At 37.3% G+C, this 18,438-nt stretch overlaps 1 protein-coding gene across 3 annotated transcripts in view; it reads left to right on the forward strand.

The window, feature by feature from the left end:
- Positions 1-17,830, forward strand: part of TMEM135 (transmembrane protein 135) — a 158,201-nt gene extending 140,371 nt beyond the window's left edge. For all 3 annotated transcript variants that reach the window (XM_085574659.1, XM_021545028.4, XM_085574660.1), the window contains 8 exons: positions 873-1,019; positions 3,170-3,239; positions 7,158-7,325; positions 9,905-9,968; positions 10,661-10,737; positions 12,313-12,411; positions 13,856-13,923; positions 15,467-17,830. In XM_085574659.1, the coding sequence (XP_085430785.1) occupies positions 873-1,019; positions 3,170-3,239; positions 7,158-7,325; positions 9,905-9,968; positions 10,661-10,737; positions 12,313-12,411; positions 13,856-13,923; positions 15,467-15,599 (826 nt within the window). In that variant the 3' untranslated portion in view covers positions 15,600-17,830. The remainder of the gene's footprint in view (positions 1-872; positions 1,020-3,169; positions 3,240-7,157; positions 7,326-9,904; positions 9,969-10,660; positions 10,738-12,312; positions 12,412-13,855; positions 13,924-15,466) is intronic.
- The last annotated feature ends 608 nt before the right edge of the window (positions 17,831-18,438 follow it).

Genomic DNA, 18,438 nt, shown 5'->3' on the forward strand with positions numbered 1-18,438 from the left:
AAACCTCCTCTGGTGCAGCTTGAGGCAGTTTCCTCTTTGTGTGTTAGCAAGAGAGAGAAATCCCTTCATATTTGGGAATGTTATTAAAGGAAACTCAGACATATGATTGCATGTTTTTGAAGGAGCGCTTATCTTCTGTCTTTCTAAAACTGGGTTTCATGATAACCCATATTTTCCTGGAAGAAAATGGCTGCTGTGTTTTTAGCTGGATCTTATTTGCTGCATTACAGAATGACAAAGTTTTTATATCTTCTTTATCCTTGGCAAGACTGCCAAGGTACAGTGTAACTGGGATTATAGTTCATGGTGTTAGGAAACATCTTGCCTTTGCGTCCTCCCTTGCTCTTGATACACAGTAATTCTACATCTAAGATGAGCCAATATATTGACAATATCAACTTCTGGATGAAGAAAGAAGGCTGAAGATGAGGCCAAGCAAATCAAAGTTGATTCTTACAGTGGGAGCAAAAACATTTTGAAGATTCTTCAAAATATATATTTTTAAAAAACATTGTGGTAATTATCAACCTTTATGTAACCCCATTTTGCTGGAGAGAATTGAGATATTTCAAGTGCCTTTTTATATTCTTACTCAGTGTTCTTCCTTTGTCTGAGGGGTGGACTTCCCTATTAATGTTTTTTTTAGTCTTAAAAAATACCCAGCATCAATTGTATCCTCTAGCTGAAGTATATCTTTAAATACATGTCAATGGAGTGATCTTCTCTAAAGACATATGAGGTTTGGTAGCTGTATAAGATGAGTTTTTACAGGCCTGGGAGTAACTTCAATCTTAGAGGCTTATACAGGACTTCATGTATTTCTTTGAGTTACTTATGTAATTGCTTTGTTCTGTTTTGCTTTTTTCTTTCAGGTTCATTGTAGGGAAGGAAGAAATCCCCACCCATTCTTTTTCACCTGAAGCAGCATTTTCAAAAACAGATAGAAAAATCAAGCATAGTGAAAAAGTATCACAGCCAATGAACATACTGGCACTAACAAAAAAGCTCATGGACAAAGTGTGAGTGAAAAAAACCCAAAAGAAAAACAACAAAAAAAGAATCATTGTTATATAGAGCACTTTAATGTCTGTTATGCTGTATTTGACAATGTTTTGTAATACCTGTGCTTTTCATTTCAGTGTTTTTCTATTTCATTTTGCTACGTAGTTAATAGTGGCAGATGATGAAGTCTAGCAAAAGAAAACTTGAAGACCTGTATGTCGAGACCTTGCAACATGCAGCTGTCTAACAAGGGAGAGCAAATTCAGTCCATGATGAGTGCAGGATAGTGGTTGCTTTTTCTGCAGTTTTCAGCAAAACCAGTTCATGGCATAGTTCTGCTGGAATTAATGGTACTATTAAGAAAAAAATTGCACAGCAGCAGACCTTACTTATGTTACCACAAGTGATCATAACATATTCTGGGGGACCTACATCCCTGTAATGCATAAAAGAGAACCACCTAAAAGGAGGATTGATGGCACGTGGGCTCCTCTGCTGTCTGGAGATGGGAAATTGCAAAGCAAAGAGTGAGTCTAAAACTGTTTTACACGAGGTCAGATCTAGACATCTGAAGTTAGGCAAGGTGGATGTCCCCCTGTCTACAGGATCCAATTCACTGTCTTTTATATGAGCTTAAAGAAGTGAGAGCAGTGAGCTTTTCAGTCTTATGTGATCAGATGACATACTTCTGCTATGATTGATTCCTCTGCTTCAGGCATGTTGGATACCATGAGGAGTCATTCATTTACAGGGAAGATGGAGTGAAAAATGGGTTAGGGCTGTGTTCATGTGACACCTAGGAATCTTCACTTCCACCAATCTCTTCAAGAGCAGTTTTATGACCAAATCTCTGCCTGCTGTCATGCAGGTGACAGTTTTCAAAGTCCATTGTGTACTCAAGTGTAGTGGCTTGTTTTATTTGCTCAGATGATGAGCAATGATGAAGTGATCCCCATTACATGGTGACTTCCTATGATTTGCTGTGGGTTTGAGTTGAAAAATATGAGGGAAGTCATCAGTGGCTTTTCAGACATGACTGTATTAGACAGCAAAAGACCTACAAGGAAAAGACACCTCCAGCCATAATCAAATGCTTTTACCTGAATTGCTTATGCCTGTTTTGTCTTAAATACCTGCTATTCAGTTTGCTAGAGATAGTTCATTGCTCTTCTGTTTCTGGTTAAATGCAAGGTTTGAAGATGGAGAACTTTTATTTAAGGTTTTGAAACTCCCAACTCACACATTCAGCAAACTTTCAATATGGAGTTTTTATGCTCCCACTGGTTTCTCTTCCATATGGTTCTTTTCAATATAATTGAGTCTAAATGCCTGTAACCTGAGCACATTCTCATTACAATTTTGCTACATAAACTGACCTCACAGATGATTTATGACCATTAGACTTTATAGTACATGATTCAAAACTTCCAAGATATTTGACATAGTTTATAAATTTTGTAATTTATTTTACATTAAATCTAAAATACTTGGATATAGCAAAATATAACGTACAGACCCAGTATGATATGACTTACTTTAATTCTACATAATACAGGGCTAGAAACTGTACAATCCACACATCCCACCAGCCCAAGCCAGTCTGTTTTAAATGCTCAAGGTCAAATTCTCAGTCCAAAGGAAGAGCTGCATAAAAATCTACACTGCAGAAGAAATAGCCCAAAAGTGAGAGGCTTGCAATTGAGAGAAGTCTCACAGGGTGTGCATTTGTATGATCTGCATTGCCCTTCAGTGACCCTTACAGTGGTGTGAAAGATGAAAGGACACAGGTAACAGATGCTTGTTCAAATATCCTTCCAGAGCCATGGAGCAGAGACAAACCAGGAGAGGTCACATCGCTTCTGCTTGTTCACCACAGCAGAAAATTTGTTCTTTAATTTAGCATTTTATGTGTAACATGGCAAGAGGTTGGATCCAAGTAAGTGTGCAGACACTTTTTTCTTGGGGTACAACTAAAGTATTGTTAGTTTTTATTGTCCTTTTATGGCATCATAAAAGTTCACAGTTCCCTTCAGTGGGTAATGGGGAGAATGAGTGTTGGGCAAATAGCACTTTATGTATTTTTAGGCAAGAAAAATTTATGAAGTCTCCTGTTGCTGATGCTGAAAACAGCTACGAGTTAATACGTGTTTCATTATGCTTTTTGCAGGTGCAAACATGGCCCAAGGCATAGATGCTGTAAACACTATGGAGATAATTGCATCTCATACTGTATTAAAGTAAGTGCAGAAAAAGTTGGATTGACAAACTCTGGCAAAGAGGGGTAAAAGTCTGTAATCAGGAAAAGCATATGCTTAGGAAGTGAGAAATGAGCCTGTTACTCATTCTTCTTCTATTGAAAATGTGACAAGCCAGAAAACAGATTTTCTCAATTTAGGACAGGGTGGTGGTAGGGTTAAAGTTCTCGTGTCTTTCAGATTAGCTGTAGTGAATGAGTAACATAAAATGTGTGGGAAAAAACGGCCTAGCAAGCAAGGAACTTGTTTAGCTATGTGATGCACTTCACGGCTGAGCCCACTTGTGACTCCCCCCTAAATAAAGCACCTGGAATGTGCTGCTGTGGCAGGCAGCCGTGGTTCCCGTGCAGCTGCACAGCTCTGGAACGTCGCTGCTGGGCACTGGCTGCACTCCTCCAGGCGTTTATTTTAAGAGCTCGGGGTAATGAGAGATTGGTCACAGTTGCTACGCCCAGGAAGAGCTGTTTATCTCTGGTGGTATAATTTATCCTCCATTATTAATGTGATCAGTGCAATTTTTTTTCAGAGAATTACTGGGCAGAAATTTGTGTTGGCTGGCATTGGGTTGGCGCAGGTGGTACCACCTGCTATGCCTGTTTCGGGAGTTGGTAAGGCTCCAGAAGATCCCAGTCCCTTAACAGTTGACCTGTTTTTATATATGGAGCAGCAAAAAATGTATTTAAGTATCTTCAGATGCTTTTAATGTGTATTACTTTCAGAAATAACTTTTTAAAATGTTAAAGGAACCTGAGGATGGGGAGGGAAGGAAGGTGGATATTCAGGAATACGCATCCTTTTCACTTATTTATTCAGGATCATTTTGTTTTGTTTTATATATCCTTAAATGAAATAAGGGGAGGAAAAAACCTAACTGATAATAAAGCTGAGTAAAGAATTGGCCTGAAAAAAAGTAAATTTTAAAAAGAAATTTTTATAAGGCTGTTTTCTCTTTAGAGAAGGCAGTTGTTTATTTGAAATATACTGTATTCTTGGACATGTCCTCTGTAGTATTGTAGTGTATATTATTCTTGACTACAATAATCTAGTGAGGAAGATACTGCTGAAGTGGCAGTCAGATCCTCTAATTTCCTTTTTGTCCTGTTAAATTAGAACATGAGTGAAAAAAAAATTATTTTTATTTATTTATATTTTTAAGGATCCAAAATTCTCAAAGTTCAGTTCTATGACTGTTCCTGCAGTTGATCAGTAACAACTGTCAGCTGACATGATTTGAGCATGTTTTTACAATTCCTTTTCTGTAATGGAGCTTTCAAATCTGATAACGATATGATGAGCTGCTTATTGCCAAAACTTCCCCTCAGTGCTGTTTTCCCTTACCCTTGAGCAGCTTTTCTTCTCGTTAATACATCTGTGCTTTAACTGCCATTTGCATGCTCTTCTTCTCCTGCTTCACATTTAAATGAACATGAACTCATTGACAGCATCATGGCTTTTATGTAACAATTCAGTAGTGCCATACCACCTGAGTTCATTGACTTCCCTTCAGACTTTAAATACTTGAAATGCTTTGTTCTTGTAAATGTCGGAAAAGAGCCGTGACAGAAGCAGTGGAGCAATATTCTTCCTCTTCAGGATTCCACTTGTTTACAGTGAGGAGCCATTAGGCAGCAGTAGAAGTCCAGTTGTCTGTTTCTTCTGCTGGTGCTGCGACAGGACCAGATAACTCTCCAAATTTACTGGTGACTAGGGTCACCAGTAACCTCAAAGAAGGTTGTAGGATCATACAATGATTTGACTTGGAAGGGACCTTAAGGACCATCTCATTCCAGCCCCCTGCCATGGGCAGGGGCACCTTCCACTAGAGCAGGTTACTCAGAGCCTCATCCGACCTGACCTTGAGCAGTTCCAGGAATGGGGTATCCATGACTTCTCTGATATTATTTTATTACGATTGTAGTCTCAAAAGTTCTGTCTCCTGAAGGAATGTGGGCTACTATATACCCAGAATAAATATAAAATATCTTAATTAATTTATTTTAACCATCTTAACTAATTCCTAATATATTGCAACAGGTTGACTGAGTTTTTGGTAATGTTTCTGAACTCTGTTTATGTGCACATGTGCTTTTCTGAATTTGAGTTCTAGCAAATATCTTGAATGTATTATTAAGAAATTTGTTTCTCAAAAACAGAAAGAAAAGTTTATTCAACAAATTCTGGAGATATCTCATTGCACTGTGCTACTACTTCTGGCTAATCTGAGCTCCAGCTTAAAGTCTCTGTGGAGAAATGGCTCTTAGCAGAGTTTTCTTTGCTCAGTTGTGTTTATTACAGTGTCCTGCATATGCTCTGCTGTGTAGTACATCCATTCTTCCTGGAGTTCTTTTTATGTAAGATGAAAGTTAGAATACTGTACATGGGTTATAGGATATAATGCTTCCTGTGACTGTGGAAAAACTCCTGTAAGTGTGATATGACTTCACCTGGTTGAAGTAATGAGGTAAATGGAGAGACTTTGCACAATACTTGGTATTTAATGCAAATCAACACTAAAACTCAGTCCTGTGGTTCAGCCCTTCTAATTTGGCTATTAATAGGAATAAAATCAGGGATGTGTTTTGAGTGTTTCCGGTTGTAATTTAGATGTTTTCTCACCCCATTGAAGTCATCTTTGCTTTGTAAAAACTTCAAACACACCATTCTGTTGTTTCTTGTTTTGGTCTTTGTTCATCACTGCTGGATTTAGGACTCTTTTCTTCTTTTTTTTATAATGGCATGAAGGAGTGGAATTTTTTCAATCAGAAAAATGCTGTTGTATCATTGGATGACTTCTTTTCTTCCACTTGATTCTCGTTAACCACTTCTTGAGTAGCAGGAAGAGTAATTGTTCAGGAAGAGTTTATTACTGGATGTTTAACCACAGTAAAATTTTATGAGCTTTATGATGCATTATAAAGTTCTTTAGGAGGCAAAAATGGTTTGAGTTTCTGAGTCTGAAAGGTTGCTCAGTCAAACCCTCTGCCAGATTTCCTTGTCACTGGAACTGTGTCCTTGTAATTGAATAAGGTGCCTGCCTTATTTGTAGGTGAGTGCAGAAATAGTTTTCACATAAATAATCTTCCAAACAAAAACTGGGTAAAATTTATTCCAAATTATTAAAAAAGGTTCACCCTAGGGTTAGAATAATGGTAGGAAGCATTGGAGGAAGTTAGAAGAAAGTGGGTAGAATAATTTGGGAAAAAAAGTGAATGTGGTTTTGTGTCAAGTTAAAGAAAAAACAGCTCCCTATCCAAGGTGGGATAGTACGTAAATTCTTTGGATCCAATTTTATCTCTTCTCATGAGCTCTGCACATGAAGTCCCTTCCAGTTTCTCCCTTTTCCTTGCTAAAGGCATCCTGTAACCTCATGTTTGGCTGAGGATAAGTCCATGAGCATGTGCCAAGCCACCAGGGTTAACTTCTAATTCTCACACTTTCTGAAATTTATTTTGGGTCAACTTTTTCCTCCTGACTGTTTTTTCCAGACATTTGAGTACAGAACTGTTCTTTTTTTCCCACCGCATTGCTTTCCTCATAAACCCATTTGTGGTTAAAAGCTGGTCGGTGAGCTAGAAATGAAGTCATCAGGATTATTTCAAAGGACAGAATTTTGGAGTAGAATGGAAGACTCTCTTTTGAGATCTTTCAGAAATTCATAGACATTAAAGAAGAGTCAATTGTCTGTGATTTTACTGCCTTTGCTATTTCATAGGGTAACTGGGAAAAAGAGAATTCTTGAGTTAGAAGGTGGGGATAGGATACGTTTATTCATTTTACATATTACCTTCAGAGTGGGTTTTAAACTATTTGATATCAAAAATAAAACCTGTAGAAGCTGTTGCTTTTCCTTTTTCAGAATTTGTGGTTTCTTACCACAAAATCTCTATTTCTTTTCTCTAGGGCTTCATTAGGATGTTTAGCATTGGTTACCTGATCCAGTGTTGCCTTCGGATTCCTTCCACCTTCCGGCATCTGCTTACACAACCATCACGGCTACTTTCCCTCTTCTACAACAAGGAAAATTTCCAGCTTGGAGCTTTTCTGGGATCTTTTGTCAGTATATACAAAGTAAGTTTATAGCATACAGAAATGACAAATGCTCTGGTTTTTATTTCACTTTTCAGAGTATCACAAAGAGCTAAAAAGTCAAGCTGCTTAGTAGTACTGGTACTGCTTGTTACAGCATGTTGCTGACAAATTTTACACTATTGCAGTAATCAAATTGTAAGCAGGAAGCTATTTTTACATTCTGTGCATTTTTTCTGCAATTTCTAAATAAACCTGATGGATTTTGCAGCTTATTTTCAGGATCAGGAGATAGAGAGTACTTTAGAGAAAGTAAATTCAGATTTCAGAGGGATTGGCTGGTACATAAAGGCATTTTCATGCAGGCACAAGTAGTGACTGCAGTAGTGTCTGTGTTGCCAGAGAGAAGCCATGTGCAGATTTTGTTGGGTCACATATCTGGAATTCTTAATTGACACTAAATAGCAGGAGACTGCAGAACACACAGTGTGTAGCTGAGGAGACATTGCACTTACTGCTTGGAAAGTATCCCTTCTACCCCATTGTAAGATGACAGATTGTGAACTGATATGCATTCATTCATACAGCATTGTTGGAATTAATCAAATTATGTTTATTTATGCCAAAAGAGAATGTGGCAAAGCACCTGCCCTAATGCAGAATATATTGCACAGTGCAGTGCTGAAGTATCTTTTGTATTCTTAATCACATGGCATTTTTCAAGTGCCACTTTATTTGCTTTGCAAATTCAAGATCATGCTGTATTATTCGGGGTAAATATTATTTACTGAGAAGTAAAAAAGGAGGTCTTACACATAAGCAAAACAGCACTTCACTTGATTGGTAATTAAATTGAGGGACAATAATTTATAGGTTACAGAGTCTAAAATTTATGATAGCAAAGTGCAAATGAGCTGTTCAGAGTTTGCTTGAAAATTAAATTTTTGCTTAAACTTTAAGAAGAAAAGTTTTCCAAGAAGAAAGCATTTAAACTGTGAAAGCTAAAATGATTTTGTTGTGTTTAAAAGCTTCAGTTGAGAGGTGCAATTCAGCCATGTGGATACTCATTTTATAAGGGTGACCTATTCTGACCTTTATTTGCTATTTTATAAGTCTGTACTCAGCACTGGTGAGGTCATACCTCGAGTGCTGTGTTCAGGTCTGTCCCCCTCACTACAAGAAGGACATTGAGGGGCTGGAGCATGTCCAGAGAAGGGCAGTGGAGCTGGGGAAGGGTCTGGAGCACAAGACTGATGAGGGGTGGCTGAGGGAATTGGGGGTGTTTACCCTGGAAAAAAGGAAGCTCGGGGTGACCTTATCACTCTCTACAAGTGCCTGTAAGGAGGGCACAGCCAGGTGTAGGTCAGTCTCTTCTCCCAAGTAGCAAGGGGCAGGACAAAAAGAATTGGCCTCAAGTTGCCCAGGGGAGGTTTAGACTGGATAGCAGGAAATCTTCCCTCACTTAAAGGCTTTCAGGTGCTGCAGCGGGATGTCCAGGGAAGTGGTAGAATTGCTGTCTCTGGAAGTGTTCAAAAGGTGTGTGGACGTGGCATTTGCGATGTAGTTTACTGGTGAGCTTGGTGGATGCTAGGTTAACAGTTGGACTTGATCTTAAATGTCCTTTCCAGCTAAATGATTCTCCATTTCATAACTTACACAAATTGGGGTTGCATTATATTTTTCTTCCAGTCTAAATAGGCATGTAGGGCAGCAAAGATTCTAGTCACTCAAAAAAATTGGACCATGGCAAAAAAAAAAAATCAAATGTTTGATGCATTTTGGATCCAAGGGATATGCAGTTCTACATTATTGGATCCATGTGTTTTCCTAGTTCCAGAATTTATTGGATGCATGAAAAAAATCTTTGGAGGCTTTGTATGTAGTTGAAAAAACTTTTATAATGGGAAAAAGTCTAGACAGGTACAGCAAATGAAGATGACATGAATTCAATAATAACTTTAGTATTAGATTGGAATTCAAATTAGATTAATCTGCTTTCCAATTTTGAAAGAAATGGCAGCAGTAATTTGTAAATTTAAGACACTGAATTGTTATGGGTCCTATGTCTAACTCCCTGGACTTTAGTATCACAAGCGCTTTTAAAAAGCTTGTTCTTTAGTTGTGTTGATTTCTTGCTTTTTGTTGATGTAATTTAATGTGTCTTGATGTGGTAAAGATTACCTAATTGGATATTATGTCTCTCAGTAATGAAAGTTTCTACAGCTTAAGAAATTACTGTGTGATTTTACATTTCTCTTACAAGACTCTTACAATGGGAAAGTTTGCCTGCTCACTTATCAATTAAATTGCTTTCTATTGTAACAAAATTAACCAAGTAGAAGAAAGCATTATCCCTGGAAGTGTTCAAGGCCAGGCTGGATAGGGCTCTGAGCAACCTGGTCTAGTGGAAGGTGTCCCTGCCCATGGCAGGGGAGATAGAATGAGATGATCTTTAATGTCCCTTCCAACTCAAACCATTTCATGATTCTGTGATTACGGGGATTATAACACTACACTCTTAAACCATACTGTGTGCTATATTACTAGATTATAAGGAATACCTCCAGTCTGTGTGTTACAAGAAATAAGTAGGGCTAAGCCTGCATTCTGTTCACCTCCAGGGCACAAGTTGTTTCCTGCGCTGGGTCCGAAACCTAGATGATGAGCTTCATGCACTTGTAGCTGGTGAGTCCATGGAAAATTCGTGTTGTGTGTGTTGAGACTCTGCAAGTATTCCTCTTGTCTGTCCTCCCATTCCATTTTCAGACTTCTGTGATGAAAATAGGACTTTGTTCCTATTCCTGTGTACATCAAGGTTGTGTCAAAGTGACAGTGATGTTTCAAGTAGTGTCAAAGAAAGAGTTGCAATTAAAACTGTAAGGCAAATTTAGTCAAATATTGAGTTTATGTTCAGCTCTAAGGACACTAGATTACTGTGTGCATAAATATAAACTTATCCTTTAATTTGCAGCCAAGATGAAAATACTCGCTCTTCGTATGTGGCAGAATACACATTGACCTCTACTGGGTCCAAAGAAAGATGCTTTTACCATGAAATTTGTGTGGTGGTGAGGCCCTTCCCTCATGTGCATCTGTCACATGTTGGAACCACAGAGATCTCTCATCCCACAAAAAACAGAGAAATTTGATAGTGTGCTCCTGAGCACTGAAGTACAGATTTGTTTCAGCTTTTCTGATACTTTCTGTTTTTTGTGATACAAACCATATTTGGATGGGCAGCAAAAGAACATCACTGAACTATGCTGTCTGTAGCAGTTGAAATAAATAGTCCTGTGCAGTGTTTGTTGGGCTGACACACAGCAGTGACCTTAACAATGCAAATCACAATTTTAACAATGCTTTTCTAATTGTTACAGGGTGTCTAGCAGGAATTTCTATGATGTTTTACAAAAGTACAACTATCTCTATGTATCTGGTGTCTAAATTAGTAGAGGTAAGTTATTACTGTCCTAAAAGAGGTCTTCATTTAATCTATTTTTAAAAGGCAGAAGAAAAGAAAACATCAGGGGTTTTGTTAAGCAATTCCAGTAAAATACAAAGGTGTATGGTGATGGTGTTTCAATGCTTGTGTGCCAAGAGGCAATGTTGCCATATGGTCTCATTTCTTTCTTACTTTCTTTTCTTTGATTAATTTTAAATGTCCTTTATCTTCATGTATATTCTCCACGATTTTTTTTAATCTCCTCACAACCCTTTGCTTTGTAGTTTTTGCAGATTTCTTAAATCAGAAAGTTCCAAGAATGTCTGTTCTGCCAGAAACATAAATCAGACCTAGTCCTTAATTGCAGATTTATTGCCAAAAGCTACAGCTTAACTTCCTGCCTTTGTTTCCTAATTTTGGCATTCAAAAGTCTAAGATAACTCAAAATAGCTTAGGTTTTTAGTCTATAGCTGAAGTTGTTTGTCAGTGTCCTACAGCTGATTGAATTCCCAGCTTTGGAATGAACTTTGTTCTAATTACTTTTCTTCAAGCTTGAATTATTTCTCTGAACATTTAAAATTAGGAGCCCAGGAAAAAAAAAAATAGTTATAGAGTTTGGGTATATTGATTATACTTTTCTAACCAGCATTTGATTTCTTAATGTGATTTTTCCAGAAAATTGAGACTTAGTCATGGTTAATTCCCCAACATCACTGGAATGAGTTGATAAGATTCTCTCACTATGCATCATACCTGAATCACATATTTCTCCTACAGAACTTGAAGGCCTTTTTCTCTAGTGATATTTATCCACCTCCATTACCAGAGCATAATTCATTTTAAAGAAAATAACTTCTTTGTTATACATAAAATGAGACATAAAAAAGGAAGATACTCTCTGTTCCTCATCCTAGTTATCCCAGACCAAGCTCTGAAGGCAGTTCACATATTGGTCATATAAAGGCAAATCTGAGTTACCCATAATGACTTTTAGAACTCCAGTTGTAAAAAATCAGTATTATCTTGTATTGCTGATGGTTTTCTCTGGACTTTGACACATCTTGGCTATGGTGAAATAAGAAAAGTGCTGTGTGTTCTTTCTTTCCTTTTCTTTTCTTTTTTTTTTTTTTTTTACTACTTTTATCATCTTACGCAAGCCAAGGGTAACTGACCAAAGAGGCGTGTGCTGCTTTGCAAGGTCAGGCTGTGCTCAGGAAAATAAACTGTACGTGTTTTCTCAGAAAGTAAAGTATGTGATTTCAAGCTGTTTAAGAACAGTGAATATTCACTTTGTTGGAATATTTATTGCATTGTCCTTTTTCGTTTATAAAATGAAGAATGTAACAGAGCAAACTTTCCCCTTTTTACCTTTAGGTTCTGTAACACCCAAACTATTAATGCATGCCTGTTCTGTGCATTAATAGCCTCTTATTAGATTGATGTTGTGCAGCTTTTATAATCTATTTTAATCAACATCACATTTGTGGGCATATAAAAAATATAAAGTTGACTTTTTTTATGTAAAATAAAAAAGTAAAAAGATACTTGGATTTTGTTACATTCAACATTTTTTGTTTGTTTTTATAGACTATATATTTCAAAGGCATTGAAGCAGGGAAGGTTCCCTATTTTCCTCATGCAGACAGCATCATCTATGCCATTTCTACATCGATATGCTTTCAGGCAGTAAGTGTGATCTCTAACAGAACATGAAGGTCTTTAAATTAAATGTTGAATGAAAAGAGGAGCACAGGGAGTTAGTTCTTTAGAAAAGATGGTGAGGGTGAGATGTAGTGATTCACAGCATCTTGCTCCTGCATCCTGGGGCTCCTGCATCCTGGTTTTGAGTGTCATTGTGGGAAGGCCATTTCTAGAACTCAGTTTCTCCTGTGCTTATAGCTGAATACATTATACAAAGCATTGAATTCTTAAAATGCACTCACCCAGAATATGAACATTAATGTATGAACTTTTGTGAGCATTTGAAAGGACAATTTTTCAAGGAGGAAAACGGTATAATACAATATCTTATGTTTTTTTAAATCATCTGAAAGTTTCCACTGACTTAAATTAATATTGCCTAATTGGAAAAAATCTGCAAAAAATAGTTAAAACCCTAAAGGGTTACATTTGACACAAGCTGTGGGTACCATCTTTTGCACTTCTCAAGTTAGCTACATGCCTTTACCCTCAGTCCTTTAATTGTCTGCATTAGCTACAAAATCAGCTTTTCAGTGCTACCCAAATAGCTCTACCATTTTCTACATCTCACCATTTCTAGACCTTGTGCTGAAATGTCCCTGTATGAATTGCATATTCTCTGGACCTCCATAACTATGTATATTTTTTGTGTCCCCCAATAAAGAGAATATAAAATGACCCTAAAGCAATCTTCTGCAGTCTTGTGTTTAGCAGGACGTTTAAGAGACACTTCTCATTGTTCCCATGTACTTGGGAATATCTCTAAATCTAGTATCAAAGTGAATTGATAAAATACTCCTGTCAGGGACAGTCATGTGAGATTAACAGACAAAAAGTTCATGTGAGAAAAGAAGGGTTTGTTGATTACTTAATAACTAATTGGAAAATGAATCTAAGACTAGAAGCAAATTGCTAGGCTTAGCAGGAAGAAGGAAGGAGAAATTAGAAAAAAGGATCTACACTGAGATGTTTGTTATTCTCTGTATTTCTAAGTGACCCAGAAAAGTAATGGAGAAGACATGAATTTTGAATATATAACATGAATTTTGGATATATGACATTATTTAAGATAATGTAACATGAAATATAAATATGACTACAAGAAATGGTGGATCACAAAATGCAGAATAGATAGGGGATTAAGTGGGAGGTAAATTTGGCATCCACCAGTCCAAAGTCATATATGTAGGAACAATGATTGTTGCTTTCTCTGCAATGAGATATAAGTTAATTGTCACCATTGGTAAAATATTTTCTCCTGGGAATATCAGTCTGTGCTGGTGGTGGTCATACAGAGCATTGAATTTAGCAGAGAGCAGTAAAAATAAGTTCCATAACAATCCTTTTGCTGATTTTGGCAACCTAATTTAGCAGCTGAAGCTTTTGCCTGACACTGTCAGCTGGCTCTGACAGAATCCTCTCCTTGCAGGCTGTCATGGAAGTTCAGAACCTGAGACCTTCATACTGGAAATTTCTTTTACGACTAACGAAGGGCAGGTATGTACTCAGGGGTGTGTTCTGGCTTGTCTAAAGCTGTCATTGATCACACTTGGCTTTCTGTGTCACTCACTGCCAGCAGCAGAGCACTAGAAGTACATGAGGGCTAATTTCCTGTGGATTTACTTTGCTTTTCAGTTTCCAGTATTCTTCCAGTTCTTTGCTGCAGAAGTGACTTGCTGCGTTTAGTGTAATGGCAGGAGCAGACAACTCTAGTGAAGATTATTTAGCAGATGAGTGTTTTGCTTGAAGCCTTTTTAGTTCACTTGGAGGGTGGGATGCTTTCAAATTCCATTGGAACATGAAGAATCCAGTAAACAACTATACGTGTTGAAGAAATCACTTAATATGTACAGTGATTGACAACATGGTTTTACTATGGGTTTAAAAGTGTTACTAGAAATGTCAGAATATCTCCTAAGAACACTTGAAAGTTTCAGTACTTTTTAATAAATGTTTCAGTTGGGAAAGGATGTTTTGTTTCTTGGAAAGCTAATAAAAATTTTCACTGATCATAATCATAAATATAGACTGTAATATCATACTGGATGTTTTTTCTATTTGCTGCAGGAATCTAAAAAACTTTCTTTTAAAAATAGATCCTGCTGTAACTGACTAAAATACAGTTTAGTGAAATGTACATTGTTACACTGGTGCAGTGTGTGGCAGGAACAAGGCATACAAATCTTGATCAGTTTATGAATGGGGTTATAAAAGGTAATGTTTCTCGTGACAACGAGCTCTCCAGGGTGTAAAAATAGAAGTGAAATCAGAGGCCAGTCCCTGGAGTTGAACCTATGCTCCCTGTGGCACAGTACACACAAGATGATTGAATACATTGCAAGATTTAGTGGGAAGCTTTCCTTGGGATGCCTGGAGACAGTCCTCAGGCAACCTCTGAGGCCATACAAACATGATACAGGGAATGATGTCAGTGCAGATGTCCAATTTTGGCTGCATTTTTTCATTTTGTCCTAATCCTAAGCTTGCCTTAATTGAAGGAGAGGAAGGAATAGAAATTCTGTTCTGCTCATTTATTTTATCTGAAGCAAATCTCTCTAATAGTAATTTTGACACTCTCTCCATAAAGGCAGTTTCTTTTGACATTTCATACACTTCTTATTCTATAGTTGTAAAGAGCAACCAAATGGAAATAGGTTGTAACACCCATAAAATTGGCATCCAGACTTGGGCAGGCGGGGCCACAGTTTGCCCTGCTGGAGTGAGAGAGAACAATAGTATCAGTAACAGTAGTATTTTGGTTTGATCTTTTTTTTGTGGAATTAAAAGTAGAAAGGGACTCTTCCCCTTTTTCATAAGTTGCATTTTTGAAGTACACTTACACAAACAGTATTAGCCACATTTTTCAAATGCAATTTAAAAAAAAAATCTTTATTGCCTGAGGTGAAAAACTTTCAATAACTGAACAGTGCAGGTTGAAGCCTATATGTCAGAGATTTTGGTAAACTTTCATAACATTAAATAATTTTATTTTTTCATAAGTGAGTCATGCATTCATGCTTTCTTGTCTTTTCTTTTTCAGGTTTGCTCACATGAACAGAAAAGCTTTAGATGTGTTTGGTACTGAAGCATCTAAGAACTTCAAGGATTTCACACCTAAGCTTGACCCAAGATACACAGTTGTGCCACCAGAGCTACCACTGGAGCTGTCTTGAGCATGACAGCGTGGCTCATCATTGAATGTGATCAGCATTTTGTCCTGAAAAGTTAATTTACTTGACAGTCGTATATATGGAGGAGGACTAGGGCTCCACTTCAGTATTACTTCAATGAGAAAAGCTTTTTACCAATCAGAAATACTGAAGCTTTGCAGGGAGGTGTGGTTTAGTGATTAAGCCCCTTCCATAAGCAGAAAACATTTCTGGACTACTATAGTTGGTTGACAGTATGGTAGAATCCTGGATTAATTGAATAAATGAGTAATATATTTAGAGAAGTAAAACATAAATATGCTTCATAATTTCAAAAAATCCATAGTTCATACCACTAGAATATTTCTTGGTAAAACTAAAAGTAATAATTAATTTAGAAACCAAGATAATTGGCACAGTTTAGGTCCAAAATTTTGCCCCATTTTAAAAATATTGCAGTTTGGTGAAAATGCCTCCCTGGTTTTCTAAATTGTGTCACTGATATGTCTCAAAAGAGCCACCACCCCCTCATTAGATGAAATTAGGATATTTTTACACAGCTGTGGTTGAAAAATAAGGCATTCTTTAGGAAAAGAAAATGCATATTGATTCAGAAATCACATTCCAGGGCTGTAAATTCTGCTGATGAGACAGGTAACAGGCAAGGAAAACAAGAAGGCAGTACCGGCGCGGAGCGGCGGGTGTGGCGGGCAGCATCTGCCACGTGGAAAAGGACACAACTGGCAGAGGAAGGAGTGAAACGTTCCAGCCTCTGAGATGGTGCTGGAAACAGCAGACAGTTACAAAAATTAAAAAGCCAAGAACAAAACAAAACAAAGCAAAACACACCCCCACCTCCCCCCTCCCCAGCTAAAATATACCGAAGCAAAATGTTTATTTTTGAAAAGGTTTGACATTGTTGCCTTAGATGGCATTGGTTTGTTTGTTGGGCTGCAACACCAGCCAGCGTTTCAAGCATTTCTTTGGAAGAGAATTGACCCCTGAGGTGAGGCTGTTGCAAAGAACAGTTTTGACAATCATATGAATAGTCTTTGTTCCTTGTAATTGGTGAAGAGTGTTTTTCCATTGGGCCATCAGACCCCTTGACTGGCACAGTTACATTAAATTTGATATGGTACTCAGTGCAAATGACTACCTACACAAAGTCCATCTCATTTTTACTGTACATATTTCTGCAGATTTGTGTTCCAAAGTCAGACCTTGACATGCTAATTGGTTTTTTTTTTTCCTTTTTAAAATTATAAACTATTCAGCTAGTGCTGAATGGTGTTCATTACCCTAGAAGTTAATGAGAAGATGAACTATATTCACATTCAACTGAAAAAACTGAAAAGAAGCAAAATAAGCCAGGGAAATTGCAGTAGGTAGCATGTATTTTAAAAGAAAAAAAAAAAAAAAAAAAAAAAGGAAGAAATCAGTGTTTTATTGGAAGTCTTTATCAGATAATATGAACTGGACTAATTAGTAGACTCTGTCTTGTAACACTGTAACCCTACTCCAGCCATAAGGATATTTTAATTCCAGTTAGCTGCATTTCTTAATACTGAATATACAGTCATTTTTATCGAATTTATTGGAATGAAAATTTCACCAATTTGTGCACAAAATCTGCTTCTTCATCAGCTACACTAACAGTGATGTTTTGTCACTGTTACTAAAGGTGCTTCATCCTTTTAAACAGTGGTTGTCCAATTTAGTGTGAATAAACTTCTGCAAGCTAGTTTGTATGCAATATTTTGTTGCTTGGAATTATATTAGAATTCCTCAAAAGGAAATAAAAGTTAATTGAACAAGAACTTTAAAAGGATTGTAAGAGATTTGTAGTGTTTTTCCACTGGAATATGGTCTAAAGTATTTGACCTTGTAAAGTCTCAGAAGTTATATATTTTACGTGGTATATTAGAACTCATACGCTATATTATGAATATTTTCTAGTGTAATGATATACCATTCTCAGACTTAAAGATGTTTTATAGATGGATTAAGTTTCTCCACTGGAATGACAATTGTGATTGTTTCTCTATTTGAGGGGGTTTTTTTGGAAATCCAAGAATTACATCTCAGCAGCTAAATAACAGTTTTGTCTATGTTTCTTGCTTCCAGAATTCACAGTTGTTTCAAGTTATTTTCATGTAATATAAAGAAAAATTTAAAATTTTTAAATTATTTTTATTCAAATTGAATATATGTAAGATAAAAAAAAATAAAGTCCTAATGTTCTTCCCAATAATAAACAGTTGCTGCGTTAAAAAGTTACTTTTTTGGCCACGTTGTTAATAAGTTCTTTGGAGTTGTAAGTAAAATGAAGCCATACAATAGTTTGGGTTGGAAGAGACCTTTTAAAGGACATCCAGTTCCAAAGCTCCCTGCCATGGGCAGGGACACTTTCCACTAGACCAGGTTGCTCAGAGCCCCATCCAGCCTGGCCTTAAATGTTTCCAGGGATGGGACATCCACAGCTTCTCTGGGCAACCTGTGCCAGTGCCTCACCACCCTCCTTGTAAAAACCTTTTTTCTTATATCTAATCCAAGCAGACTCTCCGTCAGTTTGCAGCCATTAGCCTGGAAGTGATTCTTGGTGGCGAAGGACCACAGGGTATGTGACTGAGTATTTAAATTGTTGCAAAATAAAGTCCTAATGCAATGTCAGTGAAAAGGGAACACTGGAGCAGTTCAGCTGGCAACTTCAGCTCTGTGCTTCCCTGGCTAACGAGGGAAGGTGAGTTGGTGTTACCTTTCTTTTTCAAACAGAGCAAACCACATGTCCCGACGTGCGGGCAGGGAAGAGCCGCACACCCCGAGCTCTGCCAGCCACGTGTGACTGAAAGGCCAGTGCTTTCTG

This window comes from Lonchura striata, chromosome 1, assembly GCF_050655825.1.
Source record: "Lonchura striata isolate lonStrDom1 chromosome 1, ASM5065582v1, whole genome shotgun sequence".
In the NCBI taxonomy this organism is placed as follows: Eukaryota; Metazoa; Chordata; class Aves; order Passeriformes; family Estrildidae; genus Lonchura; species Lonchura striata.